This window comes from Loxodonta africana, chromosome 12 (genome assembly GCF_030014295.1).
Source record: "Loxodonta africana isolate mLoxAfr1 chromosome 12, mLoxAfr1.hap2, whole genome shotgun sequence".
Lineage (NCBI taxonomy): Eukaryota > Metazoa > Chordata > Mammalia > Proboscidea > Elephantidae > Loxodonta > Loxodonta africana.
Window position 1 is genome coordinate 94,957,050 of NC_087353.1, and position 23,640 is coordinate 94,980,689.

At 43.0% G+C, this 23,640-nt stretch overlaps 1 protein-coding gene across 1 annotated transcript in view; it reads left to right on the forward strand.

Moving 5' to 3' along the window:
- The window catches only part of LOC100658511 (cytochrome P450 3A21-like), a 37,878-nt gene extending 14,867 nt beyond the window's left edge, over positions 1 to 23,011 (forward strand). Inside the window, exons 6-13 of the mRNA XM_010596265.2 lie at positions 195 to 280; positions 5,144 to 5,292; positions 6,963 to 7,090; positions 10,253 to 10,337; positions 11,156 to 11,316; positions 13,155 to 13,381; positions 21,803 to 21,965; positions 22,762 to 23,011. Of these exons, the coding sequence (XP_010594567.2) occupies positions 195 to 280; positions 5,144 to 5,292; positions 6,963 to 7,090; positions 10,253 to 10,337; positions 11,156 to 11,316; positions 13,155 to 13,381; positions 21,803 to 21,965; positions 22,762 to 22,857 (1,095 nt within the window). The 3' untranslated portion in view covers positions 22,858 to 23,011. The remainder of the gene's footprint in view (positions 1 to 194; positions 281 to 5,143; positions 5,293 to 6,962; positions 7,091 to 10,252; positions 10,338 to 11,155; positions 11,317 to 13,154; positions 13,382 to 21,802; positions 21,966 to 22,761) is intronic.
- The last annotated feature ends 629 nt before the right edge of the window (positions 23,012 to 23,640 follow it).

The window sequence follows — 23,640 nt, forward strand, 5'->3', positions numbered from 1 at the left end:
AAAAAAAAAAAGTCGTGGTGATCTGCTTCTGTAAAGATTACAGCCAAGATAACCCTTTGGAGTGCAGTTCTACTCTGTAACACATGGGGTCACCATGAGTCGGGAGCAGCTCAATGGCAATGGGGTTTTTTTTTTTGCTTTGTTCCTTTGGATACATCGATGCCTGAATGCAAATGGCTATTATTGTTCTCCAGATGTTTCCCCTCATCAAACACCATGCAGACATGCTGGTGCAAAACCTTGAGAAGAAAGCCCGGGCTGAGGCAGTGAACATGACAGAGTGAGTATGGCCCTAGGGGAGGAGTGGCAATGTGGTAGCCTCTTCATAGTGTCTGGGGATCAGAGCAAGATGAATGTATGGGGCTTTGGTTAGGAGCCCAGGCATAAATATTCAGGATGTTCTTCTCCCCCTCTTTTTATAGAAGATAGTGTGAAGCGAAGGCGCCCCAGTGGTGAAATAGTTAAGGGCTTGGCTACTAACCATAAGGTTGTCGGTTCAAATCTACCCAGCAACTCCGTGGGAGAAAGAACTGGCAATCTGCTTCTATAAATATTACGGCCAACAAAAACCTACGGGGCAGTTCCACCGTATCACATGGGGTCGCCATGAGTTGAAATTGACTGGATGGCACCTAACAACTGCAACAGTATGAAGCAAGATAAACCCCGTTGGCCTTTTCCCAGCCCTGCTCGTTATCAGCACGGGCTAAAAGGCCCAGAGTCTAAATGAATTTAGAACAGGTATAAAAAATATGGAAGTATTTTGCTAGCACTAAAATGATGGTCCAAAGCCTCAGTCATGGGCTAACTACATGCAGCTACAGGCCAGGCCATGGAGCATGGAGGCAGGTCTGGCTGTACTAGCTGCATCCTGTCTGGCTGCCCAGACGCTGGGCCTTCACAGCCTGGAAGTCTTCTATCCCTCAAAAGCCTGAGCCAAGATCAGATTCCTATTAAAATACAAACCCTTCTCTCACCTCATGGCATCCTTTATCCCTCCTCCCCCAGGCAGGCTTAGCATTTTAGTAAGAATAAATGGAAGCTCATCTCTTAGAGGCAGCACTGACTGAAGATAAGAAGAAGGGATAGGAATGTGTCCACAGGGGGCCACCATGGGATGTCCTTGAGGGAGGCCAAGGGTACGAACTAAAAGCTGAAGGGCAATGAATGACAAGCCCTGCAACTTGGACTACTTACCCAGCATTGGCTCCAGGCTGCTTAGCAGAAAGGAGGAAAAACATAGAGGGAGCCTTTGACACCATCTGCATCGTCTCCCTTCATTCATTCAACATCTGAGTATTTTCTGAGCGGCTCCTGTGCATCTCAAACTTGATGCCCCTACTCAGCCCCTCTCAACCTCTGTTTCTTCTGTTAAATTAGCAAGAGGAGAGGCGTGGGCCCTGGCCTCACTTCGGCCCTCTGGCTGGGGTCCTGCTGGTCTTTCTTTGTCCAATAACACCGTATATGTGTGCTGAATTGCTGTAGCTTCTGTCCATGGTTTTCTGAGTCTTAAAGCAGCTTTCAACATAGGCATTGACCGGCTGGCTCAGTGTCCTCAAGTACAGGGCATTGTTTTATAACAAAATAAATCTACATATTTCAAATCTCCAAAACACATCTTGTTCAATGAAACTTTGAGGGAAGGACAATTTTCTTTCGGAATACTGATCATTTCAAAGCATTTTCCCTAGTGATGGGATGGAGAAGGGAGGAAGAGACAGTGGCTTAGACAAAGATTTTGCAAAAATGTATATTCTGCTTCCCAAAGTTATTGTAAGAATGAGAATCTACACAGATCTAAAGTGTACAGTCTGGTGAATTTTTACATATGTGCTCACCTGCAAAGGAGCCCTGGTGGCACAGTGGTCAAAGAGCCCAGCTGTTAACCGAAAAGTTGGCAGTTGAAACCCACCCACCAGCAACATGGGAGAAAGACCTGGTGATCTGATCCCGCAAAAATTAAAGCCTGGGAAACCATATGGGGCAGTTATACTCTGTCACAGAGAGTCGCTATGAGTCAGGATTGACTCAGCGGCACCCAACAACGACTCACCTGTGTAAACACAAACCAGATTAAGATATAGAATATTTCTGGCATTCCAGAAGTTTTCCTTGTACTCCTGCCCTTACTTTCGCCAGGGTACTACTCCTCCACCGCTATCACTCTAGATGAGTTTTACTTTTTTTGAACTTTATGCAAAAGTAATCATGTAGTAGTAGGCTTTTGTTTCTGGCCCCCTTTGCTCAACATTATCTCTGTGAAATTAATGGTGAGTGTAGTTGTTCATTTGTTTTCATTATTGTTAGTATTTCCTTCTATGAATACACCAGGATTTGTTTATTCATTCTACTGTTAATGAATGCTTGACAGTTTCCAGTTTTGGGCTGTTAGAATTAAAATTCCTGTGCATATTCTAGTATATATCTTTTAGTGGATATAAGCTCTCATTTTCTGGGGGTGTATTCTGAGGAGTGGAATTACTGGGTCATAGGGGGTCTGCATGTGATTGGTTTGGCAGAAACTGCATAACTGTTTTCCAAAATTGCAGTTCCCTTTTGCATTTGCACCAGCAATATGTGAGAGTCCCACTTGCTCTTCATCCTTGTCAACACTTAATATTGTCGGTCATTTTCACTTTAGTCATTCTGGTGGCTGTGTAGAGGTATCTTATTGTGTCTTTAATTTGCATTTCTCTATGACAAATGAGTTTTTATGTTGAGGTGTAATGCATACTGAACACCGTGGTCTTTGATCTTCATTAGTAAGTGCTTCAAGTCATCTTCACGTTCAGCAAGCAAGGTTGTGTCATCTACATAACGCAAGTTGTTAATGAGTCTTCCTCCAATCCTGATGCTCCATTCTTCTTCGTAGAGTCCAGCTTCTCGGATTATTCGTTCAGCATACAGATTGCATACGTATGGTGAAAAGATACAACCCTGACACATACCTTTCCTGACTTTAAGCACTCGGAATCCCCTTGTTCTGTCCGAACAACTGCCTCTTGATCTATGTACAGGTTCCTCATGAGCACAATTAAGTGTTCTGGAATTCTCACTCTCAACGATGTCATCCATAATTTGTTATGATCCACACAGTCGAATGTCTTTGCATAGTCAATAAAACACATGTCAACATCCTTCTAGCATTCTCTGCCTTCAGCCAAATCCATCTGACATCAGCAATGATATCCCTGATTCCATGTCCACCTCTGAATCTGGCCTGAATTTCTGGCAGTTCCCTGTTGATATACTGATGCAACTGCTTTTGAGTGATTTTCAGCAAAATTTTGCTTGTGTGTGATATTAATGATATTGTTCGATAATATCTGCATTCGCTTGGATCATCTTTCTTGGGAATAGGCATAAATAGGGACCTCTTCCAGGTGGTTGCCCAGGTAGCTGTCTTCCAAATTTCTTGGTGTAGACGAGTGAGCGCGTCCAGTGCTGCATCTGTTTGTTGAAACATTTCAGCTGATGTTCTGTCAATTCCTGGAGCCTTGTTTTTCGCCAGTGCCTTCGGTGCAGCTTGGACCATCAGATCCTAATCATACGCCACCTCTTGAAATGGTTTGACGTTGACTAATTCTTTTTGGTATAATGATTCTGTGTATTTCTTCCATCTTCTTTTGATGCTTCCTGCATTGTTTAATCTTTTCCCCATAGAATCCTTTACTATTGCAACTCAAGGTTTGAATTTTTTCTTCAGTTCTTTCAGCTTGAGAAATGCCAGGTGTGTTTTTCCCTTTTGGTTTACTATCTCCAGCTCTTTGCACGTGTCATTATAATACTTTACTTTGTCTTCTTGAGCCACCCTTTGAAATCTTCTGTTCAGTTCTTTTATTTCATCATTTCTTCCTTTTGCTTTAGCTGCTCAATGCTTAGGAGCAAGTTTCAGAATTTTCCCTGACATCCCTCTTGGTCTTTTCTTTCTTTCCTGTCTTTTCAATGACCTCTCACTTTCTTCATGTATCATGTCTCTGATGTCATTCCACAACTTGTCTGGTCTTCGGTCATTAGTGTTCAGTGCATCAAATCTATTCTTGAGATGGTCTCTAAATCCTCACAACTGGACCGATAAGCCACATCATGATAAACGGAGAAAAGATTGAAGTTGTCAAGGGTTTCATTTTACTTGGATCCACAATAAACACCCATGGAAGCAGCAGTCAAGAAATCAAAAGATACATTGCATTGGGCAAATCTGCTGCAAAGGACTTCTTTAAAGTGTTGAAAGGCAAAGGTGTCACCTTGAAGACTAAGGTGCACCTGACCCAAGCCATGATGTTTTCAATTGCACCATAAGCATGTGAAAGCTGGACAGTGAATAAGGAAGGCTGAAGAACAATTCATGCCTTTGAATTGTGGAGTTGGCAAAGAATATTGAATATACCATGGCCTGTGAAAAGAATGAAAAATCTGTCTTGGAAGAAGTACAGCCAGAATGATCCTTAGAAGCAAGGATGGCGAGACTGTGTCTTACATACTTTGGACATGTTGTCAGGAGGGATCAGTCCCTGGAGGAGGACATCATGCTTGGTAGAGTATGGGGTCATTGGAAAAGAGGAAGACCTTCAAAGTGATGGATTGACACAATGGCTGCAACAATGGGCTCAAGTATAGCAATGATTATGAGCATGGCGCAGGACCTGGCAATGTTTCATTCTGTAATACACAGGGTCACTATGAGCTGGAACTGACTCAATGGCACCTAACAACACATGACAGATAATGCTCACCATGCTTTCTTGTTCTTTTCACTTATCTAAATTCTCTTCCACCTTTAAGCCTGGACTCGTATTTTCCCTCTTCCACGAACCACTTTCTAATGGCTAACTTTCATGATTCATTCCTTCTTTAGCTGTTTGTTCAAAAAGCAGACAGCCAACACACTGCAGATGAGAACTTAGTTGCTCTCTAATTGATCCTCCAATATTCATTTCTAATTTTACTGTCCATATCCTCACCATACCCAGCAGAACCCTTATACTGCAGGTACTCAATGATGTTAGGAAGGTTTGGTTTATTCTATTTTGCCCAGTGAGTCTGACACTGAGTTGGGTTCAGGACTCACGAGTTGGCACTTGAAGCCTTTGCTTACTCTGTCTGATTTTCTTACATCTTTAAGTCATCTTTTCCAATCCAGGATTTTTGGAGCCTACAGTCTGGATGTCATCGCCAGCACTTCCTTTGGTGTGGACATTGATTCCATCAACAACCCGGATGATATTCTTCACCACCACGTTAAGAAGTTGATCTCCTTCCCTTTTAATAACCCCCTGATCTTCCTCATAGGTACAAGGACCTCTTTCCCCATCAAAATGCAACATTAACACACTCAGCTTTGACCTTTGGCCATCTTTCAACATGCCACATTTCCATGTACTTTGCCCTCCACTGCTCCACCGATGGGGTTGCTGAGAGGGTCAGATAAGCTAAGGTGTATGAAATAAACACAGTAAACAGTCCACATCACTAGAAAACTGCATTCATTTACTACAGTATGGTTTTGCAAGAGTAGATTGAAATATTTTTAAAATAGATCAAATCCTTAATACACAACCCCAGTATATTCTAGGGTCTCCCAGCTCTTTTGATTGCATACTCATATGAGCAACAAGTTTTTGAAGATGCATCACAAACACGTATGTATATTTATTTGTTGATGAAGCATATATATGTGTGACTATGCTAATATGTACTGTCTTAGTTATCTAGTGCTGCTATAACAGAAATACCACAAGTGGATGGCTTTAACAAAGAGAAATTTATTCTCTCACAGACTAGGAGGCTAGAAGTCCGAATTCAGGATGCCAACTCAGGGGAAGGCTTTCTCTCTCTGTTGGTTCTGGGGGAAGATCGTATCATCAATCTTCTCCTGGTCTAGGATCATCCCAGACAGGCTCAGCTCCCATCTTGCTGCTCGCTTCTCCCTTTTATATCTCAAAAGAAACTGACTCAAGATATAACCTATTTTTGTAGATTGAGTCCTGCCTCATTAACATAACTGCCTCTAATCCTGCCTCATTAACATCATAGAGGTAGGATTTAACACAGAGAATAATCACATCAGATCACAACATGGTGGACAATTACACTATACAGGGAATCATGGCCTAGTCAAGTTGACACACATTTTTGGGGGACACGATTCAAACCATAACACACACATAATAAAACATACCTGCCAGGAGATATTTTTACAGGATGAAATAAAAATAATGTAGAGAGAAGTTTTGAAGACTGTTTTTCTGTTCCACTATGGATTGTTCTGCACACCCCTAAGTGCAGAAGAGCGAGCCTCTTCTGTCTATAAGTGGCATTGTTCTCTGGTGAGTGAGGAGGTTGTGTGGACAATAAAAGCATTTCATTAATAGCATGTTGGTCTTGACAGACCTGTTTACTTCCAGACCGCTTTCACATTGGCTCACATTCTCACCCTGCCAACATCATATTTAAGCTCAGATAGCCTGTCATTCTGTCCAGTCATGGACATGAGAATTGTGATTAAAAGCAATATATGTGGGAGAGGCCATAAGAGGTGTAATGCTCCCAGGGTAGATTTTAGACTCAGACAGGCTGGGCTAGAGTCCTGGCCCTGTCTCTTTTTCACAGTGTGACCTTGAGCAAGTTCTCACCTTGGTTTGTTCATCTGTAAAATGGATATAATAATGGAAATTATCCCTGAGACTTGGGAGTGCTGAATGAGGCAATGGATGTGAAGCCCTTGGCACAGAGCAGGTGCTCGGCACTTAATGCATTAATGGCAGCTATTCTTATTTTTATGCACAGTTATTCATATTCTATTTCTGGGGGTGGGGGGAGTGGTTTCCGAAATCTCACATCCCTAATAGCTTCCCCTCCCAAGATCCCATGGGTCCCATATGAGATTTGCGTTCTGCTCTGGGTGGCCCTGTTCGGAATCTACCGATGTTTTCCTTTCTCACACCCCCCTACCCCCTCAGAGTTGTTCCCTTTCCTTGTGCCATTGCTGGAAAGGATGGATGTGTCTCTGCTTTCCTGGAAGGAGCGTGACTTCTTTGTGAATGTAACCCAGCGTCTTAAGGAGCAACGGCAAGCAAGTGGATGCAGGGTAAGCCCAGGGCTCCTCACCTACGGGGTTCCACTAGTTCCACCATCCAGACACCAACCTGAGGTCACAGAGGTGCATCTCCCTGGGTGGTTCTCACATGCCTGTTCAGTCAAACTACATGCTTTAAGGGTTAGCTCTTGTTTTCACCCAGAACTATCTAAATCTCTAGAACTTAACCTAAAGGTTAATGATCCAGGTAGAATTTGACTGGCCTGGGCAGCCCAGTTTCAGGGGTAGCAGGCCAAAAAGCAGAGAAGCAGGACACAGAGTTGGACTGTCTAGAGTTGAAGGTGGGTTGTTGTGATGTTAGATTAAGCAAGAAACAAGTGGACATAATCCCTGCCCATTTTGTAGAAAAAGTTTTGTCATAAACAAAGATCAAGACAAGATGGCAGCCAGGTGGACTGTGCCTTGCTAGTGGTACCAGATAGCAGGTAGGCTGGTAGTAGTAAGGCAGAAAAATTGAGGATACAGGGGTTCAACTTCTGACTTTTTCAAAGACTTGTGACAGACGAGATTAAACCCAGACAGTTGAGATCCCTGGCTACTCAGCAGTACTCACCGTCGATGTTCCTGGGGCTAATCATGTCTGTAGAGAAGAATGGATGTGTCTTGGGTCCAAAGTTCTCTCATTTGTCAAATTTCGACCAAAAGCAGAGAGAGGGGATGATGTGTGGAAGAACAAAAACACTCTTCTGTAGGGTGGGTTGGATTGTGGAGTTTGTTTGTGTGGATGTCTGTGACGTCACTCTGTGTTTGCTCAGAAAGCAATAATCTAAGACCTAAGAGATTTTATCAATGAATCTTGTACCCCAGCCTGCCACTGATGCCCACCACTTACTGCTGGAGCATCCTCCTCTAGGCTTAGGTTGTGGTCCATTATTTAAATGCACACGTCCTTGGATGGAGTTATCCATGAAGCCATTTCCAGTCATTGGTATCTCATCATGAAAAAAGAAATAACTTCTTATGGCCTTTTTCTCATGGACTAACAAATTAATCTGTGGGCTGTTACCAAAGATGACACTCCGAGATGCCTCGCAAGAAAGGATTGTTGATTTACTTCCCTGAAAACCCTATGGAGCACAGTTTTAATCTGACATATATGAAGTTGCCAGGAGTCGGAATCAACTAGAGGGCAAACTGAAGCAATTCTTCAACATATAATTTACAATATCTGTCTAAGATTCCATTATGCGAGTATGCCAGCATTTATATAACTCTTCTTTCGATTCTTTTTTTTTTTTTTGCAAATAATGCCCCCATGAGCAAATTTCTTATTAAGAAAAAAAGAAAAATAACTTCTATGGGTTCATACGTATACAGGTGTTTTGATAGGCATTTTCACAGTGTTATCTCCAAATTGACATTTTGTACAAGTTTATCCGTTGTTCAGATAAGTTATATGACCTGAGCAAACTTAAACAGCAAGCGAGTAGAGGGGTGGTATTTGAGTTCGGGTCTGGAGGCTCCAGATTCCATGATGTTTCCCCACAGCCCAGGCTTCCTGAACACGAATTTATGTATAGGTCCTACCTATGAGTCAGAATTGTCTCAACAGCAACAGGTTTGGTTTTGGGCTAAAGCGATCAACTGATAATTGAAAGGTTGGCAGTTTAATACCACCAGCCGCTCTGTGGGAGAGAGATGTAGCTGTCCGCTTCCGTATAGATTTACAGCCTTGGAACCCTATGGGGTCACTACAAGTCAGAATCGACTCAATGGCAGTGGGTTTTGTTTGTTTGTTTGTTTGTTTCACTCAACCACAGAAGGAGCTCTGGTGAAGTAATGGCTAAGCACTTGGCTACTAACCAAAAAGCTGGTGGTTTGAACCGATTCAGAGGCACTTCAGAAAAATGCCTGGCTGTCTAGTTCTGAAAGATCACAGCCACTGAAAACCCTATGGAGCAAGCTGTACTCTGACACACGTGGGATTGCTGTGAGTTGGAATTGACTTGATGGCAACTAGTTTGGGTTTTTTTTTTTTAACCCAAACATGACCCTTTCTGGAAAGGAAGAGGAGAGCATACGGAAACCCACTCTGAAGAAGGAAAGAAGGCTGCAAAGAGGGACAAGAGAAGAAATTAAGGACGATATTTGTCTACTTTATTAAAAATGCAAATATCAAGTGGAACAAAATGTCTGTAGCAAATATGACAAATGAAGTGTCAGTAGACTTAATTACGAAGAGCTCTGCAAATCAATAAGAAAAATTCCAAGACATTCCTAAAAATGCAAATAAATACATGGGAAAGCTTTCAACCTCAGTAATAACCAAAAACATGTGAATTAAAAGAAGCTTATAGCTTATTTTCTATCAAATTAGAATTTAAAAATAATAATACGTGATATTGTCAGGAGTCAGAGGTATGGGCACCATTAGTGGGACTAAACATTGGTTCGAACTCTCTAGAAAACAGGCAATATGGATCAAAAGTCTTAATGATTCCCAACCTTAACCTGGATTCCACTTAAAAAAAAATCAATCTATTCCGGTATAATAATGAGAACAGTGTACAAAAAAATTCTCAAGAAATTTTGTTCATCGGAGCATTATTGGCAAAATAAGATGAGTGATAGAAATGATGGCATACTCGTATGATAGAATCTTATACAGGTCCTGTAAACTATGTGCTGAATAATTTCTTAGGGCATGGAGAAATGCCCTAACCATAATGCTAGATGGTAAATACCAAAATACAACATTGTACAGAGTGCGAGCTTATCTAAGTAAGCAATGCTTGCTAAAGGGCTGCAAAGACACATACAAAAATACCATAGAACAATAGCATGTATCTTTATGTATTGGATTATGAATCACTGTATAACATTTTTGAATTTTCAAAAATATACGCAAATCTAAAAATATAATTTGGAACGTCAGCATAATTTTAGAAATTTCTACTTTAGTATTTTTGACTAAGGCAAGCTCTAAAAATGAGTGGAGTGGGAGATGCCAGCGCGTGAGATGCAGACGAGAGGAGGAGGTGACTAACCTTATGGCTTTGCTCGAACAAGTTCCCAGATGTGACATGGGCTATAGCTTGGGAACCACAGGAGTGGCCTCTCTTTTTGTAGAAGCCATGAGCGATATCTAAGACTCAAGTAGCTATTAGGCTATGTGAGCCTCGCTTATCTCCCTTCTCTGGCTCTCTGTTCCAGGACTGTGTGGATTTGCTACAGCTAATGATCGATTCCCAGGCCACGGGCAGCCCAGAATCCAGCGAGGCAAACCAGTCCCCTACAGGTAACACTCTAAAGGTACTCAGGGTCCTGCCTCCAGGCTAACTCGAGGCCATCCTTGAAGCCTTCGCATAAGAGACCATTAGTAATTTCCAAGAATAAGTCACTACAATACCGGTGATAAACACCAAGTTCTTCCGTTAAAAACATGAGATTGTTACTGTTAGTCGCTGTGGAGTTGATTCCAATTCATGTCGACCCCATGTGTGCAAAGTAGAACTGTTCCATAGGGTTTTCAAGGCTGTGGCCTTTTGGAAGCAGATTGTCAGGCCTGTCTTTCGAGGTGTGCCTGGGTGGAATTGAACTGCCAAGCTTTAGGCTAGTAGTTGAGCACTTAGCTGTTCGCACCACCCAGGCTACCTATTAAAAACCTACCTCATACTAAAAGATCTGGGTCAGCTTCTACTTCACCATGACCTTGCCTAAGTCACCTCTTGCCTCTGGTGTCATCATTCTCATCTGTAAAATGAGGTTGACTTTCATTATCTCTAGTCTTCTGCTCACAAAATGCCATTAGCCTTTGATCTCTTTCTACTACCCTCTCCTAGCAGGAACCTTCACCAGTTCCTCACCTTCCAGCTAAACTTTGTGGGATGATTGCCCATCTACTCCTAAGTGCTTCTGCTTCCCAACTCCTTTCTTCTTTCTCATTTTGGCATTTCACAAGAACAGAAGAGGGACAGTAGAATTCTTATGGCCCAATAATCAGGAACATACAAGAAGGAAACTTCTCTCTAGGTTCGTGGTCCAGGGAGGTACCCAGAATCTGATATGTTATTTCTACATCTGTTAATGGTGCCATTTTGGTTTTTTTCCTCAAAGCTTTGACAGACATGGAGATTGCTGCTCAAGTCATCACCTTTATTTTTGCTGGCTATGAGACCTCAAGCTTAACCCTCAGCTTCATATCTTACAACCTTGCTACTCATCCTGAGGTGCAAGAGAGGCTTCAAGAGGAGATAGACAGTGCCTTGCCCAACAAGGTGACATGGCCTGGGAGTCTCCATGGGGCCAACAATCCTGGCTTCTTAATCTCACATTTCAAGTCTAAACCCTAGAATATCCCCCAGAAGGGGAGATGCTAAGGTCCTTGGGCCGCTGCGTATGTGTTATCAGACACCAGATGCTGACTCCAGAATCTCAAAGGAACAGGATAAAATACAAATCCTGCCTCCAAAGAGTTAATTAGGAAGGCAGGAATGAAAATGTAGAGCAGTTAAGAATGCCTTGAAATTACATAATATGTGCAAAGTGGCCTGACCTCCACGTATTCAGCAACTCTTCGTTGAACACTTTGAGTGTTCATGCTAAGTGTCAGGGAGATAGTGGTGGACAGCTAGACCAGGACTCTGGTAACAAGGAGCTCTCATTACTGTTGTGATGGTTGGGAATGGGGACGAGTTCATGGGTGTGCTGCCTGTGCTTGTTGTGTAGCTGCTTCTGGGTGGGAGGAGGCAGACAGGCAATGAACAAGCAAATCAATGAATGAGCGAGATAAATTCAGACGGTGATAAGTACAGTGAAGAAAACAGAAGAGGACAACAGGTCAGAGATTGTGGAATGGGCAGAGGGTGGGGATGGGGTTGGGTTGAGATCAAATGTTCACAGAAGGCGCCTCTGAGGAGGTGATTTTTTATTTAATTGCGTCTTAGGTGAAAGGTTAAAGAGAAAATTAGTTTCTCATTAAACAATTAATACACATATTGTTTTGTGACTTTGGTTGCCAACCCCGTGATGTGTCAACATTTTCCCCTTCTCCTTGGGTTCCCCTTTTCCATTCATTCAGTTTTCCTGTCCCTTCCTGCCTTCTCGTCTTTGCTTTTGGGCTGGTGTGTCCATTTAGCCTTCTATACATGTTTGAACTATGTGTCATTGTTTGTTTTATAGGCCTATCTAATCTTTGGCTGAAGGGTGAACATCAGAGGGACTTCAGTACTGAGTTAAAAGGGTATCTGGGGACCATACTCTCAGGGTTTCTGCAGTCTCTATCAGACCAGTAAATCTGGTCTTTTTTTTTATGAGTTTGAGTTTTGCTCTGCATTTTTCTCCCACTCCATCTGGGACCCTCTATTGTGTTGCTTGTCAGAACAGTCAGTGGTGGTAGCCAGGCACTATCTAGCTGTTCTGAACTCATTCTGATGGAGGCTGTGGTAGTTGTGGTCCATTAGTCCTTTGGACTAATGTTTCCCTTGTGTCTTTGGTTTTCTTCATTTTCCTTTGCTCCAGTTGGGATGGTACCAGTAGATGTATCTTAGATGACTGTTTGCTTACAAGCTGTTAAGACCCCAGATGCTACTCACCAAAGTAGGATGCAGAACATTTTCTTTATAAACTATGTTATGCCAGTTGAGCTAGATGTCCTCTGAGACCATGGTCTCTAGCCCTCAGTCCACTAACTCAGTCCCTCAGATGGGACTCTGTAACTTTCCCTTGTTAAAGTCGTGTTGATTTCCCCAGTATTGTGTACTGTCTTACCCTTCGCCAAAGTTATAACTTATTTTTTTTTTACAGTCTAGCTAGTGTTTTTCCCTCCCCACCTATCCCCTATCTCGTAACCATTAAAGATTCTTTATTTCTGTGTGTAAACCTTTTCATGGGTTTTTATAATATTGGTTTCATACTATATTAGTTCTTTTGTGATTGACTTATTTGACGCAGCATAATGCCCTCCAGATTCATCCTTGTTGTAAGATGTTTTGCAGATTCATCACGTCACTGAGTAGTACTTGTAGAAATTATCAAAATGGTGTATGACTGTATATATTTTCACCAAAATTTTTTTAAAAATGACAATACATAAATAAACTCTTCTATCCTGCAGGCAGACCCGACCTACGAGGTCCTCTTCCAGATGGAGTATCTGGATATGGTGGTAAATGAGACTCTACGGCTCTTCCCTCTGGGGGGACGTCTGGAGAGGGTCTGCAAGAAGACTGTTGAGATCAACGGGGTGACCATCCCCAAGGGAACGATGGTGGTCATTCCCACCTATGTTCTGAATCACAATTCTGAGTACTGGCCTGAGCCCGAGGAGTTCTGTCCTGAGAGGTAAGTGGGCTGGGTGCTCCAACTTCCAGGAAATTTCAGAGATGTGTCCATGGAACTTTTAAAAAAAATAATTCATTTTATTTTTGTTGTCATCGTTGAAAATAAACGTGGCAGAACATACACCAATTCAACAATTTCTACACATACAATTCAGTGACGTTGATTACATTCTTCAAGTTGTGCATCCACTCTTGCCTTCCTTTTCCGAGTTGTTCCTTCCCCATTAATATAAACTCACTGCCCGCTAAGCTTCCTAGCTAACCTTTCAAGTCACTGTTGTCAATTTCTTCGTATATAGATAGTTCTTAAAAGAGCACAATACTCAAGGCAGACATTCTTTATTAATTAAGCTACGCTATTATTTGATCTAAAGAAGACACATAGAATATTTTTTGGTTTAAGATTTAAAGATTATCTCAGGGCAATAGTTTTGAGGGTTCATCCAGCTTCAATAGCTCCAGAAAGTCTGGAGTCCACAAGAATTTGAAATTCTGTTATTATGGAACTTTTTTATTATCAGGTAGTATACACGAGAGCCTGAGTGGCAGGAAAGTTAAGTGCTCAGCTGCTAACCTTAAGGTGGGCAGTTTGAATCCACCCAGAAGCTCTGTGGAAGAAAGGTCTGGCAAACTGATTATAGCAACAACAACAACAAAACTCTATGGAGCAGTTCTACTCTGTAACAAGTGGGGGTACCATGAACCAGGAGCAGACTCAACAGCAGCTAACAACTACAACAAAATGTTTACATACAGTGGAACACACAGGTCAAAAGTGCACACTTCGGTGAGTTTATATACCCATGTAACCACCATGCCAATGAAGACATGGAATATTTTCATTATTCTGGGAAGTTCCCTTGTGGCCTCTCCCAGCTAATCACCGCCCCCTGCTCTGATTGCTGAAAGTGAGGAGAACTTACCTCAACATAAAGAAAACAAAAACCCTCACAACTGGAACAATAAACATCATGATAAATGGAGAAAATATCCAACTTCTCAAGGATTTCATTTTATTTGGACCCACGATCAACACCTATGGAAGTGGCAGTCAAGAAATCAAATGATAACAATGACTAAAAAATCACACTAATTAATGGTAGGATGCACAGAAGTTTACTGTACTTGCTGTCAATATTTTGTACACCTATAAAAAGGTGAATTGCCAAAAGTTGTGTGATAGATATATTTAGAGCAAGGACAAAAAAAAAAAAAAAGAGTAGCTGCTGAGGCCACTTATGCACAACCATGCATTTCATGGGATTTGGTTCCTTTATTTAGAGGTTTAAGGTCATGGTTTCATGGGACACCCTAGTTAATTGACCAAATAATGTGTTTAGTACTTCTGCACTACCTCCTAGTTTGTTGTGTAGTGGGTGGGGCCTTCAAAGCTTGCATGCAGCCATCCAAGGCACAACAATTGGTCTCTATTCACCTGGAACAACAGATGAAAAAGGAGAGCCAAGAAAAAAAAAAAAAAAGGAGAGCCAAGAATAGGAGGAGAAAATGGAATGTGGGGCTAACTGCCTCCTTTGCCGTGAGACCAGAAGAACTGGATGGTGCCCGGCTACCACTACTGAACATTTTGACCCCAGATTCCACAGAAGAATCCTACATAAACGGCGGAAAATGTAGAACAGAATTTCAGATTCTCATGGACTAGACTTACTGGAGCCGTGGAAGGTGGATGAACCTCTGAAACAACTGCCCTGAGATAATCTTTAAACCAAAAATACCCCCTGAAGTCATTTTTAAAAATAAACAGTAGTTTAGCTTAACTGATAATAAAGGTCTGCCTTGAGCATTATACTCTTTTAAGAGCTATCTAAAACAACAACAGCAAAAACATTGCCGTCGAGTCCATTCCAACTCATAGCAACCGTATAGGACAGAGTAGAACTGCCCCATAGGGTTTCCAGGGAACACCTGGTGGATTCAAACTGAATTATGGTGTAGGCGAAGAATGTTGAATATACCATGGACTGCCAGAAGAACCAAATCTGCCTTGGAATAAGTACAGCCAGGAAGCTCCTTAGAAGCGAGGATGGTGAGACTTCGTGTCACATACTTTGGACAAGTTATCAGGAGGGACCAGTTCCTAGAGAAGGACATCATGCTTGGTAAAGTAGAGGGCCAGCAAAAGAGAAGCAGACAGTCAGTAAGACGGATTGACACAGTGGCTGCAACAATGGGTTTAAGAATAACAATGACGTGAGGATGGTGCAGGACCGGGTTGTGTTTCATTCTGTTGTACATAGGGTCACTATGACACAGAACCAACTGGACAGTACCAAACAACAACAAAATCAGAAAGTTCCCTCCTGGTCCCTACCAGTCAATTTCCATCCTCCCCTAGGGAACCGCTGTTCTGATCCTGTCACTACAGATCAGTCTTGCTGGTTGTTGATCTTCACCAAATGGAATCATACAGTTTAAGTTTTTCATGTAGCTTTTTCCTTTTTTTTTTTTTTTTTTGCTGAGCAACAGTCTGTGATCTGAATGACCACAATCTGCTTATCCAACCTCCTGGTATTGGACATCGGTTTGTCTCTTGTTTGGGTCTAACATCAGTAATGCCGCTTTGATCACTCTTGTATAAGCCTTTCCTGGACATGTGTTTTAATTTCTCTTGGGTCAATATCTAAAGGTGGAAGATATTTAAAAGGTAGACACATCATTGTTGTTGTTGTGAGTTGCTGTTGAGTTGGCTCCAACTCATGGCGACCGTATTTGTAACAGATGAAAATGTTGCCCGGTCCTGTGCCATTCCCATGATCGCTGAAATGTTTGGATCCATTGTTGTGACTATTGTGTCAATCTGTCTCATGGAGAGCATCCCTCATTTTCACTGACCGTCTACTTTACCAAATAGGATGCCCTTTTCTAGCGATTGGTCTTTCCCAACGATGTGTTCAAAGTAAGCGAGCCATCCTTGCTTCTAAGAAGCGTCAGAGGATTTTTAAAAGGACCTTAGAAAGTACCACCTACTTTCTAGAATGCTTCCACGCATTCAGCACTGACACCACGGTACGGAGACAACCCGAATGTTCGCCCAGATGCTGGCCACAAACACCCAACCCACTATCTGTAGCTACGGATTTTTATGATCTCTGTCTGAATACTGTGCTCAGAATTTAATTAACTGTATACAGGAAAGTGACACCAGGACCAGCTTATAGCAGCTGTAACATTGAGGGGTTTATGGCCAGATATTAACACCAAAGCCATAGGGAGACTGGCGTGGAGCCAGACAAATCAGCAGCAAGAAGGATAAAGACGTGTTGAAAACAAAATTTAATTTTCCAGCTGCAGTTGTGGAAAGTCGTATTCCGGATTCAATGTGGGGCCAAAGCCTAACAAATGAGGCAGGGATTGGGGATGGCATTGGAAGCCCGAGCAAGCAGTGACGTGGGAAAGCTTCTGCCCCCCACATGTGGGTGGCAGCAGTCACAGGAGCAGCCTCAGTCAGGGATGTTAAGGCTGTGTCCTTTTTTGCATAAATCCTCAGGGTCCCAATCAAGAGAATAACTGGAACCTATTAAACTTCATTGGCCTTCACAGCATGTCAGGCCCAAGAGGAATTAATCCTGCATTCTACTCACCCGGAGTAAGAGTGTCACAGAGGGCAGTGGTGTTTCCCGGACAATGTACCTCACGTGCAGCGGCCACCCGTCTGTCGGTGGAGGCTTTTGCATTGAACAGGTTTCAGTGGTGCTTCCAGACTAAGAGGGACTAGGAAGAAAGGTCTGGCAATCTACTTCAGAACATCAGCCAGTGAAAGCCCTTTGGGTCCCACTGGTCCTATATGTAACCGATCATGGGAACGGCGCAGAACTGGACAGCGTTTCATTCTATTGTGCAGGGAGTCACGTTCAGCCGGGGGCCAACTCGATGGTAGCTAACAGCAGTGGTAACAAAAGTGTCACAGCTTTGCCAGGCCTGGCCTTTTGGGTCAGAGTTGTCATGTGGTCAAATATGTGGCCACCACATAGGCGGATTCCACCAGCTTCCAGCCTGGCTGCTGGACTCCTTGCCTCTCCTTCCATTGGCTCTGCTGCTCAGACACGGCCTGCTTCTCTGGATGTGACTGCATCGCACACCTTGGCTTCTTGCTCCTACTGGTCTTTCCCTCCTCCTTACTCCTGGAACACAATCTTCCTTCACGGTCCATCTCAGATGCTGCCTCTTCCACACGACCTTCGCCACCTCACCCGGTGACTCACTGCTCCTTCTCCTATGTGCCCTTCCTTCTCCCATCCTCCTCTCCTGGAGGCCTTACTGCTGTCCCTCCTGAGTAAGCACAGACAGGTCCTGCCCAGGAGGCCTTTCTCAAGATTGAGGACTCCTATTCATCTCTGGTCGCCAGTGCATTGGTTTCCTGGGGCTGCAGTACCAACACCACAAAGTGGGTGGCTTAACACGACAGAAATTTATTGTCTCACAGTTCTCACGGTTCTGGAGGTTGGAATCGAAAAGGTGGCAGGGTGGCAGCTGGGACAGACTTCCTCCAAAGGCTCTAGGGGAGAATCTTCTCTTGTCTCTTCTGGCTTCTGGTGGCCCCAAGTGTTTCTTGGCCTGTAGCTACAGCATAACTCCATTATCACATGGCCATCTTCTCTCTGTGTGTTTGTGTGTCTCTTTTTATAAGAACACCACTCAGATGGAATTAGGGCCCACTCTACTCCAGTATGTCCTCATGTTAACTGGTAACTTCTTGAAAGACCCTATTTCCAAACAAATTTCACATGCATAGGTACAGGGAGTTAGTGCTTCAACATATCTTTTTTGTGGGTACAATTTAACCCGTAACAACTGTTGAATCATTTCCCCCCAAAATACGTGTTGTAAATCCTAGCCCCTATATGTATGGATTTCTTGACTACTGCTTCCATGGGTGTTGATTGTGAATCCAGGTAAAACGAAATCCTTGACAACTTTAATATTTTCTCCATTTATCATGATGTTGCTTAAGGGTCCAGTTGTGAGGATTTTTGTTTTCTTTGGGTAGAGGGGTAATCCACACTGAAGGCTGTGGTCTTTGTTCTTCATCAGTAAATGCTTCAAGTCCTCTTCACTTTCAGCAACCAAGGTTGTATCATCTGCAAAACACAGGTTGTTATTTGGCCAGCCTCTGATCCTGATGCAGCGTGTCTCTTCATATAGTTCAGATTTTTGAATATTCACTCAGCATACAGATTCAATACATAGGGTAAAGAATACAACCCTGACGTACACCTTTCCTGATTTTAAGCCATGCAGTCGCCCCTTGTTACATTCAACACTCATGGACACAGCAGTTAAAAAATCAAATGACACGTTGCATTGGGCAAATCTGCTGCAAAAGACCTCTTTAGAGTGTTAAAAAACAAAGATGTCACTTTGAGGTCTAAGATGCATCAGATCCTCAACAAGATGAATGGAAGCAGTAGCTACAACAATGGGCTCAAACACAGCAAAGATTGTGAGGATGTCACAGGACCGAGAAGTGTTTCCTTCAGTTGTACATAGGGTCCCTATGAGTTGAAACTGACCAGATGGCACCTAACAAGAACATAACAATGTAATTCCATTTCAGAATAGGATTTTCTTTGTTAAATTAATGAGGCCATACCACTGTAGGGGAAACCCTGGTGGAGTAGTGGCTGAGTGCTATGGTTGCTAACCAAAAGGTCGGCAGTTTGAATCCACTAGGTCCTTCTTGGAAAATCTATGGGGCAGTTCTATTCTGTCCTGTAGGGTCACTACGAGTCAGAATCGACTCGACGGCAACGGGTTTGGTTTTTTTGTTTTATCAGTGTAGGGCGTGTCTTAAACCTAAAAAGAGCAGATTAGACCCAGAGAGAAGCAAGAAAACAAAATGGGGGAAAGACAGATGCCAAGTGGAAATCTCCCAGGAACACCAAGAATGCCAGAAAAGTTTAGACAAAGATTTTTTCCCAGAGCATACAGAGTGAAACTTTCCCCAGAGCCGGCACACTGGATTTGGACTTGTAGCCTCCTAGCCTGTGAGAAAATAACTTTATGTTCTTTAAAGCCAACCACTTTGGTATTTCTAGAGCCCTAGTGGTGCAGTGGTTAAGAGCTACGTCTGCTAACCAAAAGGTTGGTGGTTTGAATCCACCAGGTGCTCCTCAGAAACCCAGTGGGGCAGTTCTACTCTGTCCTATAGTGTCGTTATGAGTCAGAATTAACTCAACAGCAAAAGATTTTTTTTTTTTTCTTTTACAGCAGAACTAGATACCTAGGACAATACCCATGAAGTCTAAAACAGTGCCTTATATATTACACTTGTCACATCACCGTTTGTTGAGCTCATTCATGTATTTTCATTCATTCATTTACTCATTCAACAAGATTGTTGTTGTTGTTGTTAGGTGCCATCAAGCCAGTTCCGACTCATAGCGACCCTATGCACAACAGAACGAAACACCGCCTGGTCCTGTGCCATCCTTACAATCATTGTTACGCTTGAGCTCATTGTTGCAGCCACTGTGTCAATCCACCTCGTTGAGGGTCTTCCTCTTTTCCGCTGACCCTGTACTCTGCCAAGCATGATGTCCTTCTCCAGGGACTGATCCCTCCTGACAACATGTCCAAAGTATGTAAGCTGCAGTCTCGCCATCCTTGCTTCTAAGGAGCATTCTGGTTGTACTGCTTCCAAGACAGATTTGTTCGTTCTTTTGGCAGTCCATGGTATATTCAATATTCTTCGCCAACACCACAATTCAAAGGCGTCAACTCTTCTTCGGTCTTCCTTATTCACTGTCCAGCTTTCACATGCATATGCTGTGATTGAAAATACCATGGCTTGGGTCAGGCGCACCTTAGTCTTCAGGGTGACATCTTTGCTCTTCAACACTTTGAAGAGGTCCTTTGCAGCAGAGTTGCCCAATGCAATGTGTCTTTTGATTTCTTGACTGCTACTTCCATGGCTGTTGATTGTGGATCCAAGTAAAATGAAATCCTTGACAACTCAATATTTTCTCCATTTATCATGATGTTGCTTATTGGTCCGTTAACGAAGATTTTTGTTTTCTTTATGTTGAGGTGTAATCCATACTGAAGGCTGTGGTCTTTGATCTTCATTAGTAAATGCTTCAAGTCCTCTTCACTTTCAGCAAGCAAGGTTGTGTCATCTGCATAACGCAGGCTGTTAATGAGTCTTCCCCCAATCCTGATGACCTGTTCTTCTTCATATAGTCCAGCTTCTCGTATTATCTGTTCAGCATACAGATTGAATAGGTATGGTGAAAAAATACAACCCTGATGCACACCTTTCCTGACTTTAAACCAATCAGTATCCCCTTGTTCTGTCCAAACAACTGCCTCTTGATCTATGTAAAGGTTCCTCATGAGCACAATTAAGTGTTCTGGAATTCCCATTCTTCGCAGTGTTATCTGTAGTTTGTTATGATCCACACAGTCAAATGCCTTTGCATAGTCAATAAAACACAGGTAAACATCCTTCTGGTATTCTCTGCTTTCAGCCAGGATCCATCCGACATCAGCAATGATATCCCTGGTTCCACGTCCTCTTCTGAAACCAGCCTGAATTTCTGGCAGTTCCCTGTCAATATACTGCTACAGCTGTTTCTGAATGATCTTCAGCAAAATTTTGCTTGCGTGTGATATTGTTCTATAATTTCCACATTCAATTGGATCACCTTTCTTGGGAATAGGCATAAATATGGATCTCTTCCAATCAGTTGGCCAGGAAGCTGTCTTCCATATTTCTTGGCATAGACGAGTGAGCACCTCCAGCGCTGCATCTGTTTGTTGAAACATCTCAATTGATATTCCATCAATTCCTGGAGCCTTGTTTTTCACCAGTGCCTTCAGAGCAGCTTGGACTTCTTCCTTCAGTACCATTGGTTCCTGGTCATATGCCACCTCTTGAAATGGTTGAATACCGGCTAATTCTTTTTGGTATAATGACTCTGTGTATTCCTTCCATCTTCTTTTGATGCTTCCTGCATCATTTAATATTTTTCCCATGGAATCCTTCACCATTGCAACTCGAGGCTTGAATTTTTTCTTCAGTTCTTTCAGCTTGAGAAACGCCAATCGTGTTCTTCCCTTTTGGTTTTCCATCTCCAGCTCTTTGCACATGTCATTATAATACTTTACCTTGACTTCTCGAGAGGCCCTTTGAAATCTTCAGTTCTTTTACTTCATCAGTTCTTCCTTTTGCTTTAGCTGCCAGATGCTCAAGAGCAAGTTTCAACAAGATAGGGTCACTGTAAGTTGGAATCAACTCAATGGAACACAGTAACAACAGTAAGTACTGCTAGGCCCTGGGGAGAAAGCAGTGAAGCACACATACCAAAAAATTTCCTTCGCTCATTTGAATTTATATGAATACTCAAAAGCAAAGATGCTTCTCTTTTCTCACCTTGGTAACGCTCTCATTGTCTGTAACTAGGTTCAGTAAGGAGAACAAGAAGAGGCTGGACCCCTATGTGTTCCTCCCCTTTGGGATCGGGCCTCGGAACTGCATTGGCATGAGGTTTGCGCTCCTTGCCCTAAAAGCCGCCCTTGTCCTGCTTCTGCAGAACTTCTCCTTGGAGACATGCAAAGACACCCCAGTGAGTCAGCCTTCTCTCTACTTTTAATGGAATTTGTTTAGAAAGTCCCCATGGTCTTTGGGTTGGGTCTGCAGGAAGCCAGGTGAGTGTGGTGAGGAACCCATGAGTATTTCCTAGACATTAACCTGGGCAACTCCTATTTCATCCTTGAAGTTGCAATGTCAACCCTACAAAGTAGGGTTTAGAATCTAGATGCATCATGCCTCCAAACCTGGTTTTTCTCTGAAATTCTACTCTGTAACACATGGGGTTGCCATGAGTCGGAATCAATCTGATGGCAACAGGATTTTTTTCTTATTTTGGTTCTTTTAATTCAGGCCCACTCTGGCAATACAAAGACTTTGGACTTTGGGAAGAATTTTAGAAACCTCTTAGATGGGGGAAAACTGAGACTTGTTTAAAACCACACCTTGCAGCAATCAAGTGTTCACTCTACTGTGCCGGGGCGAGGCCTTGGACACCTGAGTTATTTCCTTTGCTTAGAGGGCTCCGTACTTGACACAAGTGTCCCTGGATGGTGCAAACGGTGAACACACTCAACTGCTAAAAGAAAGTTAGATGTTAGAGTCTACCAGAGGCATCTCAGGTAAAGATCCGGTGATCTATTCTGAAAGGTCACAACCATTGAAAACCCTACAAAGCACAGTTCTGCTCTGTCTGAAACACTTGGGGTTGCCATGAGTCAGAGTCACCTCGATGATAACTGGTTTGGTTTTCGGAACTTGACACTTTGCAACTCTGAGAAGCAGGTGGTTCTTTTCATCTTCCTCCAAGTCCTGTTTGCTTTTCTCTGCAGATCCCCTTAGAGCTGGACACCAACAGCTTCATGGTACCCAAGAAACCCATCTTTCTGAAGCTCACGCCCAGAATGAAGGCTGTGTCCCAGGAGTGAAAAGCAAGGACTCCGGGCCAAGGAGAGCTCCATCCACCCTGTCTGCACCCTGAAAGGGATGCTGAGGGATCTTGGGTCCCAGGAATAACGTGCCACTTGGGTTGAGTTGTATGTTGGCCTGTCTCCCCAGATGCCATGCTCAGTACCTGGACAACCCCACCTCCCACACCCACATAAAAAGAAAGCTTGATCTGGAATTCCATGTCTTTGTTCTTTTAAAAAGGGCCGTGGGTGTTGCAAACGGTTTGCACTCAAGTACTAACATAAAGGTTGGAGCTTTGAACCCACCCAGTATTGTCACAAGAGAAAGGCCTGGTGGTCTGCTCCCTTAAGATTGTTGTTGTGTGCTATCGAGTCAATTCCAACTCATAGCAACCCTAAATGACACAGTAGAACTGCACCATGTGGTTTCCTAGGCTGTAGTCTTTACCGGAAAAGATCGCCAGTTCTTTTCTCCAGCAGAACAGCTTGTGGGTTCCAACAGGTAACCTTTCAGTTAGCAGTCCAGCTCTTAACTATTGCTACATGAGGGCTCCTTCTCAGTAAGGTTACAGTCAAGAAAACCCTATACCCCGTTAACCCATTGCCATCAAGTCTATTTGGACGAATAGCAACCCTCTAGGAGAGAGTAGAACTGTCCCCTTGTGTTTTCAAAGAGTGGGTGGTGAATTCAAACTGCCGGCCTTTTTGTTAGCAGTCATAGCTGTTATCCACTGCGCCATCAGGGCTTAGAACAGTTCTGCTCTGTAACATATGGGGTCGCTACAAAGCAGAATCAATTCA